Below are 22663 nucleotides of genomic sequence, written 5' to 3'. Positions count from 1 at the left end.
TTTCCTGTAGAAAAAGATTCTCGTCATCGTGCCAAGATTGGTGCGCGAAAAACCCGCAAAATCGAAAACTATACGTATATGAAAGATGTGTTACCTAGGGAGATCATATATCCTTGCAAATTTTTAGATTTAGAGGAGGGGATGAAGGAGGTCAGATGTCCTCATCTCTAGCGATGATCCACACGACAAATGCGACAAAAACGGTCCTCAAATCACTACATGATCTTTCTCTCCATGTGCACCATGTGATCAAGAAGAGGTCGACCCTTCTTGATGTCCACACTGTCGCAGACTTAGTTGGAATTACCTAAGCCATGAGACACTATTACGGTAAAGTCATGAACTTAGCTTGAGTTGCCTAAGTTGTAAAGCGCCCTTGTACCAACTTCTCGGACTTAGCTAGGATGACCTAAGTTGTGACGCGCCCTTGTGAGATGCGTCCTCAAAGGATCAACCAATTTACAACCCACTCAAGTCTTGAAGGACCTATAAAAGAGAAAGTTGATTAATTAAAAAACGAGCGGTGGACAAATCCTGATATCTCGCGAAAAAGAAAACTTTATGTTTTATATTTATATTAAAAATAATATTAAATAATATAATATTATATTATCAATTATAAAAGTTAATTTTTATCTTAAGATTTGATATAATCAAACTCAATTATCAAATCGCTAAAGATACCATATCATTAGCTTCAGTATAATATTTTAAAAAATAAAAACATATTAACACATTTATCCATACCCAAAATCAACCTTAAAAAACACATCAACAGCCATAGATATGTTTTCGAGTTGGAAAAATGTCTTATCAAACCACTTAAAAGAATCTAAATAGAATGATGGAATGCATTTCAGAACTTTCCAAAAGGTATGAATATGATCATCGGCAGTAATCACTCGGTTGCAGCTCCATACAAGCAATGTCTGGTAGACTGAACTTGCTCAATAACAGATAACATATACACATTTACATGAACATTAATTCCTCCATGATGCATAGTTCAATCAATCATATTTCAGGCATGAATGATATTACCTACCAGGATCTGTTGGTTGATATGATCAAACCACATCTTGCATAGATGAAAAACCATTATTGACATTTGTATGTTTATCACCATTACAATGGTACACCCTCTTTCTGACACTTTTTTTTAGATGTCCTGGTACTCTGTCCCTTGAATCTCTCAACACGTAACTCAAGTTCCAAACGTATGCCTAGGCATGTCACACCATAAATACTTTATTTGATGGTATAAACTGATTTGTCGCTCACAACCACCACTAAATTATTAAATGAAGTACTCAGTATCAAGGTTGGTGATGCGCATCAACCGTTGGATCAACAACACTAATGTCCAAGCTGCTTCCTTCTGCTTGAGGAGAGATTTCACGGACATCAGCTATCCTTGGGTCAGTAGGTCGGAAACCACTCCATTCAGCATCCCCGATTGAATGGATTTCAACTCCATCTTCTGCTAGCTGGACCACACTGTCTGCAGAAACTGGGACTACCCTTGAATCACTTAAGCAGGCTTTATCCACATCATCCTCCGATGAGTCGACATGCTTTGTCAATGGAAGAGTGTCATCAGCACCAGAGCATGACTCAGACCTTTCTTCACAGACCTGCTTTGTGTTGCTTTGCGATCTGTTAAGAATAGATGTGATATGTATTAGTTACTATAATAATATTATATATATATATATATATATATACAATAACAACAATAATAAAATTGTAAGTTTCAAATATTTGAGATCTGCTACATGGATATTGCTGCTTTATGTTCAATTATATATATAGATATATATACAAGAACTGTAAATGAACTACATAACAGCATTAGGTAAAGAGCACATTCAATCACAAAGTAATCATAAGGTAAATAAAGCCTGGCTGTTGTACCATCAAGCATATCAAAAAACAAAAAAGGTGAAGCTATATTCCAGTTAAATCACATGAAAAATTCAATTACCAAGTCAAACCATAAATTGGAAACTAAAAAAACAGAAAATGGAAGTATATTAATTACCTTGTTGTTTCATGAATGATAGGTTCATAGTTTAATGAATGCCTGGTTGAAGTCAGAACAAGGAAATGATGATTGCAAGAACAAATGTACAAAGTGATACCAAAAGGAAAAAGTGTAGGTATGAGAGACCAAGACGTCTAGTGGCTTATTAAGGCTTTAACAGTTCAGATATATGAAATAGGTATTAAGGCTTTATTTTAAGGGACACCGAACAAGAGGGTAAAGCTCTTGTATCATCTAGAGGGAAAATGATAAAAATATTTTTTTCCTGAAATAATGGCTAGGAAATACCCCAGGAAGAGAACCTGGCCCAGGGGTTATGTTTAGATGTTTAGGCAACATCTAAACATAACCCCTTCCAGATGAACACCGAGTAAATCAAATTAATAAAAGATGTAAAGAAGCTTGCAATAACATAAGAAAAACCCCCTAAAGAAAAAGTCTCTGAAGAAACATTAAATAATGGTTGCTCCAATTTCCACTGTACATGAAGGAAGAAATATTTAAAATTCAATCCAAATATCAAAACTTAAGCAACTTGCCAAATGATTGGATTTCTACACATTTGCCATCTCATTCTACCCAGGAAAAAGTTTGAGATGGAGACCACATTTGCTGGAGTATACACATTAGATAAAAATTGCAGACTGATGTATAAGAAATACTGTGGAAAGATGTGTCATGAAGCAAACCTCTCAACTTGTGATTGCAAAATATTGACAAGTGCCAAGAGATCCTCTTTTTCTTTTGCAGCAGCCAATGCTTTTTCTGAAGCATCTTTTATTCTTGCCTCAGCATCTGTCTCTAAAATCCTGGCCCTTTCTTCGGCTCTGACAACAGCTGCTTCTAGTACCACAGCTTGTTCTCTTGCTTTTGCAAGCTCTGAACGCCATAAATGTGCCTCCTGAAGAGCAGAGTCTCTCTGCTTGAGCAAAAGCTCTTTCTCTTTGCTTAGGGCCACTACTTTTTCTTCATATTCACTTATCTGAAAAATTGATAGCATCATGTTGTTAGAAGATAATTTTCTTTAGGTAAGCGCCTCACTAGATTGCACATACAAACCTGGACAAATGCTAACAGATGCATAAGAATGATAAAAGTGGAATTCAAGAAGCTAAAAGAAAAGGTCCATCAGTGTTAAAACTGCTCCATTTTTCCTAACACCACAACCGAGGTGTTCCTTCCTACTTTTTCCTAATCAAAACTTACTTTCAAACTGATGCCACAAAGAACGACTAGCATGACAGTACGAATTCTTTAGTGTCTCTTCTCTGTCTCGAATGGAGAGGGGAGAAGCTACCGTGTACCTATGTAAGAATAAGAACTAGAAAAGGAAGTTTTGTTGTCTTACTGTTGTATTCCTGATGCAGGTTCAGTAACTAACATAAATGAAGCTGTTTATGATGAACAAGGATTTAATCAAAGCATATCCTGCTTATGCCAGTTGCCTGTTGGCATTCTGTGGGAACCCATGGCCAGTCAAGCTAGTTCATGTCACTTGTGCAACTTTAGTAATAAGTATAAAACAACTCTCTTGTTTTATGCCCATAAAGAAAATCAACCGATTAAGGCCAGTGGAACTTTTTGACTTCACAGAACAAGAATAAGAAGATACAGATCTTTATATCAGCAAATAAATTGACATGTGAGCTAAACTCCTGAAGCTACCAGCAAAGTATGAATATACAGCAATGTACAGGATGAACTACATAAACAGGTGTGAATATCCTCATGGTTTCTAAATGATGCAATTGGTGGTTGCAAGTGTATAAAAGCCTAATTCCTCCATGACATATGCAAATCTTTAAGGCCAGCTGTGTTCAAGAATAAATATCAAGAAAAGTTGTTCCATAATAAGTTTCAAGTTATTACTAATAACTGTTTTTTCAATTGAGAATGTCAAAACAAAAAAAAAATTGCATCTAAGAGATACTTAACATTACAAATGAACGAATTAGCTAAATCTACCAGTTTGTTAGATGAGGATATTCTGTTGGTTACAATATTTGATCTAATAAGTACATTCCCTTGACTAGTAGTAAAAGTCCATAAAGTTAGTTTGTCTTGAATTTAGTATGATAATGGTCCCCATTCCCTAACCTCATTATCCAACCAAAAGCTACCTGTGTTATTTTTACGCTGTTTGTGCGTTTCTATTTTTTCTTTGTGTTTCTTTAGGTGCAAGGCATGACTCGTACAATAATGCTTGTGTCAGCAATCGACAATAGTTGTTAGATACTGAAGAATGACAAGCATAAAAATATTTCCTGCCAATTCAGTAACTATCTAGTAAGGTGCATAATGAAACAAGCATGACTAGATTGTTCTCTTATAGAGTTATGATTTTAATGATAATTTAAGGAATATCTACCAAATAGGAGGAATCTGTAAGCAAGCATGCAAATGTTAAAAAATTGATTTGTTAATAGAATGTAAACTTGACTCTTTTAGGACACACAATACATGGACCAACATAGCCAATCGATGCAAGGAAAAAGAAGTTCATTAACGACAAGATGAAGATATCAGAACATCTTGATTAGTTATATTAATTTCACTGATGTAGAGATACAGAGGTTCATCTCATCCACTTAATGAACAGGAAGTTTTCAAAAGCCAGCATGCATCATGGTTCCAGTTTACTAAACTATATAGGCCAAAAAAAAAGGGAAAAAAGAAAAGTAATATTCACCTTAAGCTGGGATATCCCAAGTTTTTTCTCCACATCCCTGGTTAGGCGCTCTATTTCCATGCATGCAAGTCTTCTCTCCTCATCCATTGCATGAGCAGCAGAGGCAGCAGCTTCTGCAGCTTCAGCAGTCTCTGTTAGCTTATCTGCTATCTCTTTTATGGTGGAATCTCGTGCACGAATATCCTTAGCTAGGTGCTGTAGTTCCTCATCTTTCACTCTTAAAGTTTCCTGTGGGAGCCAGGTAGAATATACAAAAAATAGTTAACTACAACAGTTTTAAAATGAAAGAGGATGTTGGAATTTGTTATTTCACAAAATAAATCACAAGATCTCTTTGTTTACTCAAGAACTGTTGAACTTTGAAAATATAAATGAACCTTAAAATTGCAAGAACAAGCAACAATGGGATTAAGTACTTATTAATTAAAGAGCAGAAGCCAGATCCTAATGGGGTCAAATCTTTTTAAAAAGAAGCTAGAGCAGGAGAATACATAACAAACTAGTGTTCCTCAGCATCAAGGGCAACTGCAAGTTGAAAGATAGCAATTGTTTCTTTGAGGAAGAATATCTTCTGATGGAAAGGCTCAACCCTAGATGGCTTGCCAATATCCTTCTAACCATGGTTCATCTTACTGGTCTATATCGGTGTACCGACCAACTGTTAGTACAGTACGTACTGAGTTGTACCAAACATACTGACACATGATACATAGAGACATACTGATGTACTGCCCGTACCAGTCTCCTATCAGACTGGCGCATACAGCCCATACCGAGTAGTCCACTGTGGTATGATGAACCTTGCTGCCAATCACCTTCTTAGTTATCGCATTTTGGGGATAATATGAAAGTGCAAAACAAAACTAGTAATCACTTGTCACAGACAGGAAAGCTACTGAGAGAACCTGTGAACTCCTTTCCAATTAGCCTTGTGAAAGGTTACCACCTTGAGCAATTAGCCTTGTTTATTGAGAATTGATCCAGCCAACATGATTTTGACCACCTTAATTTTCTATCAATTTCTATAGTTCTGGCTACCTGCCCCAATCATTTTCAACTCTACAAAGTTACCTTTTGTGCATGGAGCTCCTTAAATACCCAATGCTCCCAATCTGTGAAAAATTTTAGTCTTATTGCTCAATTTAAATTTCTTTAACATACAAATGATCCTACACTAGAAACACCTTACAAATTTAGTTCATAACGTAATCAAAACTTCATTTTCTTAATTTTTGCCTGACATTTAAAACAAGAATGGTTGTAAATGGTCAAAGTGAGTATGTCTATTAGTTTATCGTTTACTTATAAACTGGACCCTCAGTTTACCGTCCTACATCCATGAAAGTATACAAGCTCAAAAATATTTAACTGAATCTCATACTCTAACTGAACCCTCAATTTACCATCCTATTTCTGTGAAGATATATGTCATAAGCTTGTATCTACCAACTAATATGTAGAATCAATCAATAATTCATATATAGGACCAATATTGGTTTTGGTAACTTATTGAACTAGTATAATAATAAAATACTGGTCAGTATGCTAACCTGTACTGTCTAGTACTATTGAATAAAATAATACAACAACAACAACAAAGCCATATATCTAAAATAATAAAAATAAAAATGCATATTTATCAATAGACATTTCAATACCAGTACTTATTTAAACCAATACATATCAGTTGGTACGTAATGGTTTGGCCGGTGTTTAAATCCTTGCTCTTGACCTCCAAATCTTCTTACAAATATTAAGAGATAGCACTAAAAGAATAACATCAGCCATTTCATATTACAAGGATTTCTATTGGGGTCAGTTGTTATTCCAATGTCAATTCACCAACTTTCAGTTTGCTATTATAAACCTTAACCACCATGCAAACCATATGCCATCTAATTTTGGATTGACGGATATCAACTCATAAAATCATCACATGCACTATAGTATCAAAAGGTTCATATAAGCGAAGAGAAACCCTGTAAAAATTTAAACAAGAACATTAAAATGAGACATCACTAGCGATCAAACTGGTAACTACAAGGCATTTATATTCCATTATTGCAGATATAAAATGTCCCTATGACATCTGGTTTATATAACATCAAATCTGTAGGTACCTTCATAATTGTAAGATCATCAAGATGACCTTCATTTGGCTTATTAGCCACCAAGCCCAGAGCTGCTCTCATGGATATCTTCATTGCTGCTTCAATTTCTTTTGATGCTTCCATTGCAGTTGAGTTAGCAGCTGCAACCACGGTAGCAACTGTTCCTAATTTTGTAGGGCCATTACCGGTCAAGTTATTCACTGCCTCTCTATGAGCCCGTAGCACCAGCTGAGTGGCACTGGTCATTGGACAAAATCAACATATGACAAACCAGACATGATAAAACAGATATTGAAACAGACTGAATATCGAAAATTTTGAAACTTGAATAAGCATAATATTGCCACTTCAGAACTCAGATAAGTCCACCTGAACTCAAATAAGCATACCAAATTTGAGATCTTCCTGGTGCTAATTTAAAGTTAAATGCTTTTAAAACAGGATTCAAGTTATGTGCAGTGGTTAATGGATATTAAATAATTCTACAGTCTGCATAACTGGCGACTATAATATAACAGCAGATATTAATATTTAGTCAGGTATTTGACACATTGATCTACAAGATAATGCAAAGTTTAAGCTCCACAAGCTTACTGCAAAGTGGATACCCAAGCTCTTGCAGCACCAGGTGTTTCAGCACAAAGGAAATACTCTTTCTTCTGAGGAGTTCCAATGTCTGAAAATTTAGTCAAGAAATTGAAACAGATTTATTACCTAATCCCAGCAATAATATGAAATTTTGATTGATGATAAGTCAATGAGCAATAAGAAGTATTTCATATGTTGTCAAATTAAGATCGAGGTAAATGGATACAGAAGCAGCAACCATCATACTTTTGCAGCCCACTGCAGAGAGGAAAAAAAGATTAGAGAATTTTTATGCTCAAACCTAAGAAGTGAATAAGGCAAAATTAAAATATGATTTTATATATGACAATCTTACTGGAAATTTACAGGGGAGATAGTGATTGTGCTGTTCAAATCAAAAATGATGGTCCCCTTCATAACTGCTTCATTTCTTCGAGTCCTATGCCAAGAGATGGTAATCTTTGACAATCCAAAAAACACAAAGTGGTTCTAAAGTAAAAAATTATCCTCAAAAAAGCCATTTTATCATACTTGTATTCCATCTTTCCAGTTGTTGGATCTAAGATAACCCATCTCTCATTCCATTTCCTTAGCTGAGCGGTAGAAGAGAGAATTATTTCAACTTTAATCAAAAGACTCAATGCTCAAAAGAAATTATATACATACAGAACAGTCAATACAACTGTGACTCACAACGTCAATAGGTAATATGAAGTAGTCGATTGTGATACACAAATAAAACCAAATTATAGCATATTTTACTTCCTCACAGGTAATATGAAACAGTGGAATATGATACACAAATAAAACCAAAATATAGCACGTTTTACCTCATCACAGCTGAATTCTTTTACTAAAAACAACATTAAATTTGTAAGCACCATTCCTTTGGTCATGTACTGCATATTAATACATCTGAGACTCACAATGTCAATAGGTAACATGAAACAAATGAAATGGAATACACATATAAATTAATATGTATGATATTTTACTTAGCTATATTTTTTTTACTAAAATCAACACTAAATGTCTAAGTGAACATGCACCTCAGTGCAACACTAATGATGAACCTTGGCGACCTGAATGAGCACAGTTCAAGTCAGAGAAACAGCCGTTTCATTTGAAGGGGTAAGGCTGGATATATTGGGTTCACCTTTTTCAACATCAAATGTGTAAGCAACATGCTTTTCCCACATATCTGGAAGACTTCATGAGTGTTTACCAACAGGAGTTCTTGAGAACCCATTAAATACATAGGTAATCAACTCCAAACTTCTATGATGCACATATTAATACATATATTTCAAATGATAAAACACAACTGTAATAAATTTCCTTTGCAGCATGGCAGACCAATATATTGAATTTTTTATCAAATCTAGAGTATCTTAAATTCTACATTCACCTGTTTGTTCCAGATTGAGTCGGTCATTCTTGACCAACTTCCAGAAACTACAGTTATACCTGAGTCCAAGCAGCAAATGTTGTATATTTGATATTTTTGTGATTCACAAAAGTAATGTGACTTCTCCATTGAACTTGAACGTTACTACGATACCAATCAAATCAACTCGGTCTGAATACCAACACAATCTGTGAACATATTTGCATTCTTGTTCTCTAGTGCAACAAGCTACAATGTGTAACTATGTAAATGGCATGCGTACTCATGATACAGCAAAGAACTTTATCAGTAGCCACTTCAACTCTAGGATAATACATTTCTATAGCTTCCTACTTATATCCTGCGTCAATTGTATAATATTCCAAACAATGCTCTCTCAACATCATCACTTATGTATATTTCCAAAAGAGGTTAATATATCAAATACAGGAAGCTGGTGACATCATAACAACTGATAACAACAACAAAACAGATTGTGGAGAATCTGCATGTGATGGTCCTGGCAGATTTGCAAGGAACACAACTATAAAATCTTTAAGTAAAATGGGAAGGCCACTCAAAAATCCTTCAAGAACAACTGAGGAGGACGTAATATCAACAGAACAGGCTTACGCAACGCATAGTGAGGTCCTAGAGCATGTATAAATGTGAACAAGTTACGGTCATAAGATGTCTTTAAGGCTTTCTACCATGTCCTTTCCTTGATCAGGTTTGTATATCTAGCATGCACTACCACAACTCGTGAATTAAGGAGGCAATGCCTCATTCTCCCAGATGAAGTATAAAATTCCAAAAACCCTAAATGTTCAAGAAAACAATATAGGATCCAAGATTCGACCTGATGAATATAAAAACAACATCAAAGTGTCGTAAATTTCCAACTTCGAACAAAACAGAGCAGAAAATGGCACTGAAACAAGAATTTCAAGAACAACAAGAGATCCGAGGAGCCACACCGTCTCCGATCGTTTGAGAAGCGGGCCCTGCAGCAGGTACCTCCCCGATCCCGACGTAAGCTGGCGCTTGATCCTCTCCAAGCTGCTCTCAGTGCTTTCAACCCTCTGGAATGACCAAAAAATAAAGCCCCAAAAACATGTGGTGTTTTTTGGGCGTGAGATAGATAAAAAAGGAGCGAGCGACAACCCTAATCGGAGACCGAAAACACCAAGATCCAGAAATAACGTACCGCGGAGCTCCCGTTGGAGGCCATCCCAAGGGGAAATGCCGGACTGGATCTGCCGCGAGAGGACAATGAGGGTTTCGGGGGAAATTTTGAGGCGATTGCCAGAAGAGAGAGGGAGGGAGGGTTTGTGGTCCAATCTGCAGGTCGCCTTCAAGACCAGCGGTTGGCGTTAATGATATATCCGATACGAATATATCGCCTGTTATTTTCGTGCAACCTTTTGTGGCAGTCGTTATATGGCTAAAACAAAGGGTTACTAAATTCATTTCAAAATTAAAAATATATGAGAAAATTCTCAGAACGGACCTTTTTATTTTATTTTCATAGCGTCGCTATCTTTAGCATTTTACTCGTCATGATCGCCTGTTTGCTTCTTCCACAATCCATCTCATCATCATAATTGCCATCGTCTTTTATGATTGTCCCTTTGCCTACGTTCTATCGTAAGATCTCAGTACCTTCTCACCCTCCTCATCGTTGCTTACTAAGACACTGTTGCATCGCGTAACTTCATCTTCCCTCCATCGCATGACAATGCAAGTACAATTAATTGATTGTGGTGCATCCCCAATTATGAGGTAAGACATTGGAACAGCGATATCATTTATTGTCAGTTTTTATTACATCAGTAATGCGGTGGGCGGTGAGAATTTTTCTTTCACCAATGCCATCAGAAATATATATATATATATATATATATATATATGTATATATTCTTATGATGTTCTTGTCATCTTCTCTCTTCCCAGTGAGGCTTGGAGGTTGAAGACTCCGTGAGACCCATAAGCCGTGTTCCTTTCTCTTCCTGCTTGTTATTTTATCTGCATGCGATCACCAACCTATGTTCCTTTGTCTGCGCTCTTCTGCTTCATCTGCATGCGATCCATAGCCTCACAGCGAAAAGACACGAGGAGATGGAGAAGAATGTTTTCGTTGTGGTGGGAAGAGGAGACAAAAGTAGGGAGTACAGGAAAGGGAACTGGACGCTCGACGAGACGATGGTTCTGATCCAGGCAAAGAAGATGGATTGCGAGAGGAGGGAGCAGAGGGTGAAGGAGCTGCCTCGAGGCAGCAGCGGTAGACCGCAAGAGATGAGGTGGAAATGGGTGGAGGATCGCTGCTGGGGACGTGGCTGCTACAGGAGCCAAAACCAGTGCAACGACAGGTGGGACAATCTCATGAGGGATTACAACAAGGTCAGAGCATACGAGACGAGCTCGAGCGTCGGAGGAAACCCAGATTTATCTTATTGGAACCTCGAGAAGAACGATAGGAAGGAAAGGAATCTGCCCTCCAATGTCTTGCCTGAGGTATATGAAGCTTTAACTGAGGTAGTGCAGAGGAAGAGGAGCGGTGCTGCATCTGCCCCCCCTGGAAGACCAATGGAAGAGAAGAGGAGACGCGGCCCAGGTGCAGGATCACCAGCTCCACTACATGCTCGACCGGTGACCACCACAGGTTCGACACTCTGTCTCGCGTAAATAGTTGTTTCAGAGAGCATCAAAATGTTGCTGATCACTCAAAAGTCTGTAGCTCTCTTTCCTCTGCTGCTAATGCTTTTAGCAATCTACCTGCTTGGTCATATTGTGATCTTTCTTCCTTCACATTGCTATTGGTCTGTATTCTGGCATGCTGTGATAGCTCAGATTCCGAAGATAGTCAGCATCCAATCTCACCGCAAAGAAAGAGGAAAAGAGGAGAAGGAAGCAGCAGCAACACCCTCGAGCTCAGTTCTGCAATCATGAAATGTGCTTCCATTATGGCAGAGGCACTCCAAGCAGGTGAGAAGCAGGAGGAGGTGAGGCACAAGGATCTCATAGGCATAGAGAGGAGGAAGGCCAAACTTGAGGAGTCGAAGTCAGTGATGGGTACGCAGTCCATGGACGGCTTGGCTGCTGCCATCAACATGCTTGCCAGCTCAATCCTTGGTTTAGTCACTGGCAGGGTGCAGAAGCTCCAGAATAAATGAACAAGAACATGGCCATAAATGTCAAGCACTGGGCCAGGGGAGGGGGAGGGGAAAAGGAAAAGGGTGGCTTTGTTGTGCATTCACCACTGGTTTCGAATCATTGCAGGAAACCTCATCTTTGATCACCCATTCTTACTTCCAATCATGAATCAGACTGGGCCTGTGGGAATCTCTGCTGTGACTCTCATGTCATGATTGCTTTAGAAGAAGCTCATGGAGTAAGATGCTCTCTGTGTATACCACATCGAAACAGTGTCACGAAAGTGAGTGTGTGAGTGCAGAGAGATTTGAGATACTGAACAACTAAATCTCCTTAGAGGAGAGGTGGCATTTACTTTGTGTCAGAGATGCTTACTGAGAGAACCACTGTCTCGTGTGGAATGGGTGAGGTTTGTGAGATGGATGCATAGCAGTTCAATCTATCTTTCTTCTTGCCAAGTTTTATTGGCCTGTCTAATATGACATTTCTTGCCTTTTCAATATTTTAAAGTTATGTCACGAATTTTGTTAATTTTATCTAAATCATATGAGATTTTTATATATTCATTCGGAAAAGATCAATTTAAGAACCTTTTAACGTCCTTAAAAGGTCTTCTAAAATTTTATCTAAATACTCTTAAGTATATATCTCCCTCTCCAAAATATTTTAAAATCTCTTAAGGATTTATAAAAAAATTAAAGAAAGTATTTAACTTGATATCCTATAAGCAAATATTTCAGAAAATAGATAAATAATATAAATTATAAATAGTCATGTGAAAAAGGATATAAGATGATTCGTCGTAATCAAAAGTTATTACGAGTATCCATGTGACATTATTGCTATCTCATAGACCCATCTAACCATATGATACATGAGAAGCTCCAAGATAATATGCTAGTTGATATTGTACTATTCTAAAACCATTAAAATGATTACTTGGATGATCAACTTTTGAGTAATTTTATCATCGAATGATTATTGTACACTACTTCTTGTTATAAGACTAAGACAATCATAAAAGATAATTAACATAGGGTTGTCAAGTCTATTATAAATTTTTTACTATGCAAAAACATGAACAAAATCAAAAGATATAAACATACGTAAACATTATATTAAACAGGATTTATCTCAGTACCATAGATTGGAAGTCAACTGGAATAAAATTTAGTTGTATAGATGTAGTAGCAAAGTATCAATGTTTATCTTGATAATCATATCATCTGTATAATCTAATCGATCAGGATTCATGACTGTAGAATGTTTGCACCCAGCAAGTACATCTGTAACTTTAGAGAACTCATACATCATTTTTTGAGTCTCATATATCAGTTTGTTTAAACAAAAATAAATGATAATAATACATGGTATTAATGGATTTTCACATGTTAAAAGGTCCAATCTTAGGATCTCAAGAAAGAGAAAAGACTTAAAGATGATCCAATTAAATTAAAGTTGGGAGTTCTGGTTCACAGACCACTTTGAAGGGAAGAACAGTAGGCTTCACCTAAATAAACATATAAAGGCCTTTTTCTCCTCATTTTCTCTTGTTACTTATGGTTTATACTGTTGTGCACTAAGTTTAGCCTAAGAATGTTTCCATCCCCTGTTATGATTCCAACAATTAGTTCTGCGAAGTAAAAACATGTGTCTTGTTCTATGCATCATCCAGTTTATAGCTCCTTTGTGTGGTCTCATGGATGTAGGAAGCAAGCTGCGAATACTTAATGTGTTTGCAGGTCAAACATTCATTGAATTCCCCAATCATTTACAAGAATATGGTGTTTTTATGGTTCTGAAATCTTTCATAAAGTTAAATTCACTGTCATGCATTATGATCCATGAACAATCATTTGCATGTACTTCTTGCATTTAAATATGTCAACAACATAATATTATATATTTTCTGAAATTAAGATGGACAGCTTCAGCAGCAGTTTATTATGTGGCAGTGGCTTTACACAGCATGGGCATAAGAATGTATTGGCACCTTTATCTGGTTAATTACAAAAGCAAAGTAGATTGAAGATTCTTTCTTTTTCTTTGTCTTTTTCAGTGCATTAAGCAGACAGACCCATTCTTATGCAGTTCCTGCATCAATACTTTGTTAGCTGCTCTAACCCAACCAAATATTCTTGTTTAGTTTGATGAGCAAACACCATTTTCTTAGGAGGTCACAGTTAAGTAATCAGAAGAAAGAGATGATTCAACTGATTCCAACTGCTAAGTAAGTTGTTTGAGTTAACAATCCATCACCAACTCACACTGACAAATGATTGGTTTGTCTTCCAATAACCCATAGATTGTTTACATGATTGCATCATCACTTCAGACAATGAGAAAACTTCCACTCATCACCTCAATCCTTCCGAAGAAGTGCCATGTCTGTCCAATGGTAGAAAGTTGATGACTCTTCGGGGCTCCACAGCCACACTTTCTTCTTCTTCTCCACTTCTTATTCTAACTGGAAAGCTCGAAGAATCGACAGCTACTTCTGATGGAGCCCGTATCTGGCAGCAGAAGAAGCACAGTCCATAGGCTGGAAGCCGATTCTCTCCTTCTCCAAGTCATACACAACCTCCATGTTCTGCTGCTGAAAGCTCCCAAAGACACCAGCTGGACCGTAGCCCCCATCATCCATTATCTGGAAGAGAAAGCACTTCACCACCATGGAGCCCCTGGGAGCACTCATTGCGTAGAAGCAGTTATCCTTCGGCAACGAGAGCTTCACACTGTTCAGGAAGTGAAAGGTGATGGAGGGGAGATTGTCCGAACAGGAGCCATCGGAGCAAGGAGTCTCGTAACAGAGATCGAACCCGGTTCTCCGCTCGTACTCGTTCGATCTCGTGTACACGATCGTCGACTCCATCTTCGAGAGGAGGAGAGAGTAGAACGGCTCCGGCAGGTGAGTGTAGGTCGTCCCAGAGTCGATCAGCATCCCCCCATTGCCTTCTGGATCGAAGCTTCTGAGGTTCGATGGTGCAATGGCCATGGTGTCGTTGCCGATGCTTATGCCCTCTAGTCCGATGTAGTAGTAGTTGGGGTACGTCGGGCTCTTCAACATAGGGGTGAAGAGGAAGTACTCCTTGGAGGAGATTGCAAGACTCCCTACGACCAAAGGGCTGGTGAAGTTGGGGTTGTCGACGTACTTGAACGCCAAGAAGCAGTGAGAGAAGCCCTTTCGGAGGAAGCCGAGCTGCGAGGGAAGGGAGAGTGCACCCTTCCCAAACCCCGCGATGCCGATGGGCTCCCTGAACGTGGAACCGACGCACCCGAAGCAAAAGCTTGCGACCTCTCTGGTGGCAGCACTCGACTGGGTGTGGACTCTCAGGGTGTCCCTCGTGAGGCTGCCGACGACCAGCCCTCCTGCGCCATACGTGTAGGAGAAGGAAGGGCATGGCCGGGGACAGCCGCCGCTCACGAGGGTGCTGATGGAGCACCCAGCCACGGCGCATGGGTCGTAGGGGTTGTCGGAGCTGTGGACGTCAGCGCACAGGGGGCTGGTGCACAGGTCTCGCAGCGACGAGGAAGAGTAAGAGGGAGAGAAGGCGGCGATCAGCTTGTGGTGGCGGTAGTCGTCGCAGTCCATGCACTCGAAGGAGATGTTCCCACAGGGGACCCAAGTGAGGTCGCTCCCGGTGTCCATGTAGACCGGGATGACTTGCGGTGGCGTGCCCAGGTTCAAGGAAATCAGATAGCCATCTCTGAATCCTCTGAGAGGCTCGATCATGTCCGTGGTCACAGCTGCAACTCGAGGAGGTGAGACAGCTCTGACATGGGTCAGACCCAGTACCAGTGAGCCATGGCCCTTGTCACCGGCTGCATGGAGGAGGGAGAACAATGTGGTGGCAAGGAGAAGAAAGAGGGAAACCGTGGTGGTGGTGGTCTGGGGAATGAACAGCGCCATTCCTCTCGGTGTCGTCTTCGACGGGAATTGAGATGCGATGAGGAGGGTCTTTATAGGCAATGAACGGTGGTGGAAGCCGAGATCTGTGCGGTCTGATGTAGATAGAGAGGAACCGGATGAGGGAGGACATGGACTGCAGAGGGGGCCCTTCAAGGAGGAGAAGGAATGCGCATGCTGCTTCTGCAGGTTCTCTTTCTTCCTTGCTTGGCTGCGCCCACTGCTGCTTGTTTCAGGGGAAGGAGGACAGGGAATGGGGCAGGCAGGCACTGACACAAACCCTATTTAAGCATTAACTTTGTGAAGGTGGAGGGTGATGGATTGGAGGAGATGCTCACGTTGTTTAGTTCCTGCGTTGGTGGTGGTTTGTACAGATGTAAATGGGGAGTAAAACATCAAGGTAAGGAGGTACCTAAGTTCCATGCTTCAATCTCCCTGGACATGTATTTTGTTGAATCAAAAGGTTCATGAAATATATCATATCACAAAATTTTTACACTGATTTAGAAATCCACATATGAAGACCCTAAAATTGTCAGATTTTTTTCTTTTTCCCAACTACAAACCAAACTTAAAAGCAACTATACATGGAGATTATTATCAGACACCAACATATGTGCAAATTGGATGGTTTCCTATGCACTCCCAATCATGTATGAGATACCTGAATAACACCATAGTCAATACAAAATATGAGAGATCAGTTGGCTGAGATTGATGAAATACCTGAATAGGAAGACCTACAAATTGCATTGAGGACCATCTCAAGCATCTGCAAATAACTGCAATAATTGAACTGTAGAAAATGCATTGGAAGGACCATATCATGTCACACACAGAATTTGATTCTGATCAAATTTAGAGCAAAATCCGCGAACCGTAAGACCGAGGTCAAATGATCTTCATCTCAGCAAAAGAAAAAAACCCAAGAAGTGATGCAAAAAGATGCATATTATTCTGGTAATTATTTGTTCAAAGAAAGAGTTCTACACACAAACAAAAAGGCGAGACAAATACAGCAGGTTCCTGCCTCTGGTAGCGGCAGAAAACAGCATTCTTTCTGATAATTATTGATCTTGCTGCATGGTCTTCGGTCCAGACATTTATGGTAAACTCGTCTAAAAGAACTTCCTATATGCCATATTTTTCTCGAAAACTATTGTACATGTACATCACAAAATCCCTACAACCTCAGTTTGTTACAGGCTTGTGATGATTTGTTTAATCCTTAGGCAGCGATGAGGACGACAAGGATGACAACCCTGACAGCAAGCTCCCGGCCTTGTCCTTGCTGAATGCCTTCCTGACATCCTCTTTGAGCTCACAGAAGCGCAACTTTTTGATCTTCTGCTCATCAGGGCTGCCCTTCTGGAGGTAGAACAGATCAGGCAAGTCATCCTCCAGGAACTTATCTAGCACTTGTGAACAGTTGGGAAAATAGCGGCGACCCAATTCCACTGCCAATCATGTGCATGAGTATCAATTTGCAATATATTACAACATTATAAACAATAATCACAAAAAGAAAAAAAATCATGTGGATGAGGAGAAAACATTTGTTGGCAGAAACTGGTCATATCAAATCACCTGTTTTCATCAAGGTATCTACCCTGGTGCGCAGCCTCTTATTTTGCACTACAGGTGTCTCATTCAAGTCGACATCCCTCAGGTTACTAGAGCTCCTAGATTTATAAAGACCAGTAAATTCAGAAGTGGTGTCCGCATGTGCTATTTCCATGGCTACCTTGGCTTCAGCAGGAAAGAACAATCTCGCAAATGCAACTGAACAGTAAAATGATCAAAATTAGCAAGTGTCCTCCGGTAACACGAGTGGATCAATCTAATAGTAAAATAGTGGTATCTGTCTTTTCCTAGATAGTGCACATTCTCATATACAATTTTGGCTACAGCAGTAATCTTCAAAGAATTATCAGTTTACTAAAGAGCACATCGTTAAAATAAATGATTTAGGACCTGAATTTTGATGTCAGAAATCGGTTAGTGGTTAATTGGATTGGCATTTTGAGACAAAGTTATTTTTTAAGTATATAAAAAAAAAGAAATATTAAATATAAAAAAGCTAAAATAAAATGAATCAAGGAATTCACAAAACCAAAATAATTTGTGCACAAGAATGATACAAATCAAAACTAAATTTTGATGTTCATCCAATGGATATAAATAGGATATAAAACCATTACATTTCTGATATAAATGGTTTATTTTTGGAGGGTAATTTTCAACAAGCGAAATCATAAAGAGCTTCACCACAAGTGGACAGCTCAAAGGTATAAAGTATTGGCTTATGAAAGCCAAAATTCATCCGACTTGGTCAATCTGCATAAGGAAAACTCAAGATTGGCTCCTCACAGGTTTCACCACATTTGGGATTTCAATAGCCGATACAGCCAAGTATTTTGTGTCTTGACCTAGACTACTAGCTATTATCTAACTGCAATTAGAGATGAACTGGATAAAGCAAGCGATGCCTGGTGCTAGCCAACTATAAAAGCCATAGAATCTTACTGCCCAAAACTAAATCAGACTTGAAGATGCAACAAAAGCAACCAGCATTTATGTGACCTCCTCCTGCTCCTCTATCATAATTTGGAATGACAAGATGGGGCCAGGACTTGTCGAAAAGGCAATAATTATTTTAAAGATAATTATAGAATCATATAAGACAGATGTATATAATATTGTAGATATACTTTCAATGTACAGGTGAAAGACACCCTGCAAAGAAGATAATATTGAACAAATATATTTCAAAGAAGACGACTGATACTTGTATCACCATTTTCCCACAAAAGACTTACCTCTGTTTTCAAGGTAAAGAAGCTTCATGTGTATATCATCAGCCAACAACGGTGATGTAACGGCGTCTTCTCCAACCATGGGGTTTCTTCTCACCTCTCTCTCTAGAATATCAATGCATAACTTATTTTTATTTGACTCTTGTCCCTGCTCTGTCTTTGTAAAGTAATCTTTTGCCCTAGTTAGTCTCCTGCATATCCTAACAGCATTTTGACCATCAGCTGTTGTTTCTAATGCAGAGGCACCTTTTGTGAGAAGTGACACGATCACCTTGGGCTCTCTTCTCATTGCAGCCACATGAAGTGGTGTGTATCCTTTATCGTTCTTCAAGTTCACATTGGCTGACCCAAGGTCTAACAACTCAGCGATGACTTTGGAATCACAGTAAGCAGCCGCATAGTGCAGAGCATATGTATCATCAAGAGTGACTCCAGACTCATTCAAGAGCAACTTTACAAGTTCAACATCATCTGAATCCAGGGCTCTGTGGATTCTTTTAATTCTTTTCTCATGGACAGGATCCACAGTGACATTAGATTCCTTGGGCTGGGATTTGCGGCGCAATGATCTAATTTCATCAGTTACTTCTTGTGGGAGCTTCTTCTCAAGAGCAATATCATCAAGATCTGACCTAGCTACTCTTTGTACACAGTGAGTGAGCAACTGGTTAAGCTTTGAGTGGGAAGCAACCTGAAGGATAGGGATTACATCTTCCACCAGAGCCTTCTCAACAAAATTCAGAAGTCGACGCTGTGCATTACAGAAAGAAGAACAAGTTGGCTCCGCAGCAGTAAACTGAAGGCAAAGATTGTGGATGCAGACCAAGATTGTATATAAGCAAATAACTTTTGGATGAAAGATATAAGATTAGCTCAATGTGGATATTGACATATACGAGCCAATAGGCGGTCACAAAATCAACTCAGAAGGGAAACAAAATTCTGTAATCTGCCTGATCTTTCTCACAACAGTATGTACGGTCATATTCTCTTTTATTCATCGCACAATTTTCATTAATAATAAATTTCCAAAAATGCATTTTTTTCATGAGTCTACACTACTTGTGTGACTTCATTAATTAGTCATCTCAAGACAATAGCACCTCTCCCAAACAGTTCCCTTTTTCTCTGTATCTCGATCACGTTTGCACTTTGGGTACTTGTAAAACTATAGATGCAATTTTCAGTAATGCTCTCTAGATTTTACTGACCCAAAAAATTTCATGCAAGTCCTAATTAAGACTTCAAACTATGGAGATTGCAAATTCTCGTTTCTGTAAAACTCTTCATTTTGGACACTTAATTAGTGATGTTTTAAAGTAGTTCTTGAGTCAATCAAAACGGATCTAATGGCTGCTGCTGCTGCACAACAGCAGTAATCACGTGGTACTGAAAATAAATCTTGTAGTTGGAAAATAAAAATTAATTTTCGCATACAATCTATTTATTGAGAAACTTGCAACTTGCAAGAACTCATGGACTTATATTCATAACCGAGAGCCAAAAAACTCCACCATCTTAAGTATCAATAATGATTCCTGGTGTCTGATAAAACCTTTTATCACCTCCCTATCCGAACAACTAAATGTCCATTGATGTCATCAATCCTGGTTTTCCTTGAGAGCATAAGCCATCGCAATATCGTCCCAACTAATTCACTTTTCCTTCATCCATTGTCCTACTTAACATAAATTTGCTCATGTCTTTCATCAGATCCCACAGGAGTTCATCTCATGTGTGTATGGAAACTTGAGGCAGAAATCAAATGTTATATAGAGACAGGGGTTAAGCATCTTGTTTCTCAAAAATTGCATCATAGAATCACACCTCATCGTCCTACTCAACAGTATGCAATCAGGAAATCAATTGCTTCATCTACCTAAGCTCAAAATTTAAACTAGCGATAACTCTCACCATAAGAATATCCGGCACTAGATCTCATAGACAAGATAAAACAATCACCGATTTCTTGCTCCCTCTCAGGCTCACAAATTCTAAATCTCATGGCATCTCTATCTCCCATGTTAGAGGGTCATACTCATCGGTCATATACATAACATAAAAGACTATCTGAAGGAAGGCAATAAGCTAAAAGACAAACCTGTAAGAGTGAGACAAGCTCGGCGATCTGAAAGACAGAAGACGCATACATGAGCTCAACGGCGAAGCCAATTGCCGGCGGGCACGAGTCGTGCGCGCAGAACCTGTCGACGCAGATCGACACGTCCTGTGGGGCTGGTTTCAGCTTGCCCGTGTACAGATAGCTCAAGAAGACCATGAAGGCCTCCCGGCCAACCCGGCCACCGGGGACCAGCTCGTCCATGTCGAACCTGGGCTTCCCCTCCCGCGGAGCCCCTCCGCTTCCTTCCCGCGAGAAAAGCTCGCGGAAGAACCGGCTCCGCGCTGCCAGGATGCAGCGGTGTACGCCAACAGGGGCCCCTTCGACCATGATCTCAGCGTCGGTGCAGTCGAACTCGGTGTCCACGAGGAGGCGCTCGAGATTGGAGCTCAGCTTGCTGAGGCTCAAGACCTCGAGGTTGGTCCCGCCGTCGGGCGCTGCGGGCTGGGCCGGGGGGTTAGGGGCGGCGACGGGAGCATGGTAGGCACTCGAGCAATTGGAGAGGTAGGAGGAGGAGGCGAAGCTTATGGTAGACGAAGGCTCCGTGGCATTAGGCATGGCGTAGAAGCCCAGATTCCTACAATCTTGCTCCTAAAGATCCAAGATCCGGACTATCTCACATCCTATGCTTCCAAAAACCGATCTTTTCTCGGCAAATTTCCGCAGATATCACCTACTCCAATCCAAAATCCAACCTTGTTTATCCAGGACCTTATACACGGACAATTGCTGCTAAGAGCGTCGAAATTCGAAGCGCAGAGAAGAAATCTCAATCAAAAAGACACCTTTCTCGCAGTAATTCCACCAAAAACCCAATAATCACTGGGGCAATAAACCGATCAAGCCGTCAATACCAACAGAATCAAAGCGGAAAACGAAGAGAAACCCATCGAAATCCACCAAAAGTTCAGCGGAAACCAAGACATGCACCCACAAAACGGATTCGTACTTCCGCGGCGATCAGAAATGCGATCTCTACAGTGGGATGTCCGCGAACTCTTTCGCTAGATTTCAGGGATATGGCTCTCTCTCTCTCTCCCTCCCTCTCTCTCTCTCTCTCTGGGGGAGGAGGCGTGGGGCGGTGACCGGACTTTGATGGTTGCCGTTAGATGCTGAAGTCGCGGGGTGACGTGTGGGATGTCGTCACCACCCGGTAGTAGGGCTGGATGACGTTGCGTATATCATCGCAGCTTACTTTGGGGGCGATAAGTTTCTACTCACCACGTATTTAAATATTTTCTTTTTTGTGGCTAAATAAAGTATCTCCCACTAATTTCCACGTCATAAATTTATACTTATATATTATTATTATTATCATTTTCATCTATTGATTTATTAACCTTCATATAATCATATTTATTCTCTTATTTAGCAGGAGATTAAATCGGAGCCTCACGTGGCACCCCGACAATCCACGTGACGGACACGTGAACTTGATCTCGGTAAGAGGAAGCACAGAAACGGAGAGGGACAGCGCCGACGTGTCTACCGCCCATTGGTTATCCATCTCCCACCGCAGCACGCACTACGTGGGACCGACTTCTTCTGTCTGTTTCCCCTCACCATCTCGGTGACTTCACCGGATTCCCCCCAAGCGTGGCCAACCGCGAGGGGCAGCGAGTGAGCTCACAGAGAGGAGCGAGAAGTGTGGCGACCTCCTTCGGTGCGCGGATCGGAACGATGACCGCGTTTCTGTATCGTCACATCCTTCGCTGCTGATGTCGTGGTGACCGCATGATTTCGGAGGCCAAGTGGTGAGTGATGCTCACCGCAGGTGATTGGCTGCGGAAGAATAAACAAAGATCAAAGAGAGGAGCGTTGCGTGTCACCGACTTTGCTATATATATAT

At 39.9% G+C, this 22663-nt stretch overlaps 4 protein-coding genes across 6 annotated transcripts; 1 reads left to right on the top strand and 3 right to left on the bottom strand.

Moving 5' to 3' along the window:
- Positions 1 to 1064: 1064 nt before the first annotated feature.
- LOC135639010 (uncharacterized) lies at positions 1065 to 10174 on the bottom strand. Its single transcript, XM_065152698.1, has 10 exons — positions 10027 to 10174; positions 9797 to 9901; positions 7964 to 8025; positions 7788 to 7871; positions 7659 to 7690; positions 7439 to 7520; positions 6854 to 7082; positions 4734 to 4961; positions 2734 to 3026; positions 1065 to 1656 (listed from the first exon to the last, which is right to left on the bottom strand). Exons 1-10 carry the CDS (start codon positions 10048 to 10050, stop codon positions 1317 to 1319), a joined length of 1479 nt encoding a protein of 492 aa, XP_065008770.1. The 5' UTR covers positions 10051 to 10174; the 3' UTR covers positions 1065 to 1316.
- A 636-nt stretch (positions 10175 to 10810) lies between these two features.
- Positions 10811 to 12406, top strand: LOC103983740 (trihelix transcription factor ASR3-like). Its single transcript, XM_009401011.3, has 2 exons — positions 10811 to 11481; positions 11670 to 12406. The coding sequence occupies exons 1-2, from the start codon at positions 10938 to 10940 to the stop codon at positions 11990 to 11992; spliced, it is 867 nt and encodes a 288-aa protein (XP_009399286.2). The 5' UTR covers positions 10811 to 10937; the 3' UTR covers positions 11993 to 12406.
- A 1976-nt stretch (positions 12407 to 14382) lies between these two features.
- On the bottom strand, positions 14383 to 16102 carry LOC135638675 (probable aspartyl protease At4g16563). Of its 2 annotated transcripts, XM_065151943.1 has the most exons (2): positions 14792 to 16102; positions 14383 to 14707 (listed from the first exon to the last, which is right to left on the bottom strand). In XM_065151943.1, the coding sequence occupies exons 1-2, from the start codon at positions 15880 to 15882 to the stop codon at positions 14464 to 14466; spliced, it is 1335 nt and encodes a 444-aa protein (XP_065008015.1). In that variant the 5' UTR covers positions 15883 to 16102; the 3' UTR covers positions 14383 to 14463. The 2 variants fall into 2 exon arrangements, with proteins under 2 accessions (XP_065008015.1, XP_065008014.1); XM_065151942.1 differs by having other exon boundaries at positions 14383 to 16102.
- Positions 16103 to 16812: 710 nt separating this feature from the next.
- On the bottom strand, positions 16813 to 21891 carry LOC135638674 (BTB/POZ domain and ankyrin repeat-containing protein NPR2-like). 2 transcript variants are annotated; one of them, XM_065151940.1, is made up of 4 exons: positions 20797 to 21891; positions 18699 to 19491; positions 17467 to 17661; positions 16813 to 17336 (listed from the first exon to the last, which is right to left on the bottom strand). In XM_065151940.1, the coding sequence occupies exons 1-4, from the start codon at positions 21370 to 21372 to the stop codon at positions 17101 to 17103; spliced, it is 1800 nt and encodes a 599-aa protein (XP_065008012.1). In that variant the 5' UTR covers positions 21373 to 21891; the 3' UTR covers positions 16813 to 17100. The 2 variants fall into 2 exon arrangements, with proteins under 2 accessions (XP_065008012.1, XP_065008013.1); XM_065151941.1 differs by having other exon boundaries at positions 18699 to 19446; positions 20797 to 21890.
- Positions 21892 to 22663: the final 772 nt, after the last annotated feature.

This window comes from Musa acuminata, chromosome BXJ3-5 (genome assembly GCF_036884655.1).
Source record: "Musa acuminata AAA Group cultivar baxijiao chromosome BXJ3-5, Cavendish_Baxijiao_AAA, whole genome shotgun sequence".
In the NCBI taxonomy this organism is placed as follows: Eukaryota; Viridiplantae; Streptophyta; class Magnoliopsida; order Zingiberales; family Musaceae; genus Musa; species Musa acuminata.
Note: the sequence above shows the minus strand (reverse complement) of the source record. Positions and strands in the feature narration are given on the sequence as shown.

Coding starts and splice junctions, on each gene's coding strand:
- LOC135639010 (XM_065152698.1), bottom strand. CDS start 10,050: ATGGCCTCCAACGGGAGCTCCGCG. Junction 7,691..7,787: donor ATCTCCCCTGTAAATTTCCA/GTAAGATTGTCA, acceptor TCCTCTCTGCAG/TGGGCTGCAAAAGTATGATG. Junction 3,027..4,733: donor TTGGGATATCCCAGCTTAAG/GTGAATATTACT, acceptor TCAATTTTTCAG/ATAAGTGAATATGAAGAAAA.
- LOC103983740 (XM_009401011.3), top strand. CDS start 10,938: ATGGAGAAGAATGTTTTCGTTGTGGTGGGAAGAGGAGACAAAAGTAGG. Junction 11,482..11,669: donor TCGACCGGTGACCACCACAG/GTTCGACACTCT, acceptor GTGATAGCTCAG/ATTCCGAAGATAGTCAGCAT.
- LOC135638675 (XM_065151942.1), bottom strand. CDS start 15,882: ATGGCGCTGTTCATTCCCCAGACCACCACCACCACGGTTTCCCTCTTT.
- LOC135638674 (XM_065151940.1), bottom strand. CDS start 21,372: ATGCCTAATGCCACGGAGCCTTCGTCTACCATAAGCTTCGCCTCCTCC. Junction 17,662..18,698: donor TCTTTACCTTGAAAACAGAG/GTAAGTCTTTTG, acceptor TTTACTGTTCAG/TTGCATTTGCGAGATTGTTC. Junction 17,337..17,466: donor AGATACCTTGATGAAAACAG/GTGATTTGATAT, acceptor CATGATTGGCAG/TGGAATTGGGTCGCCGCTAT.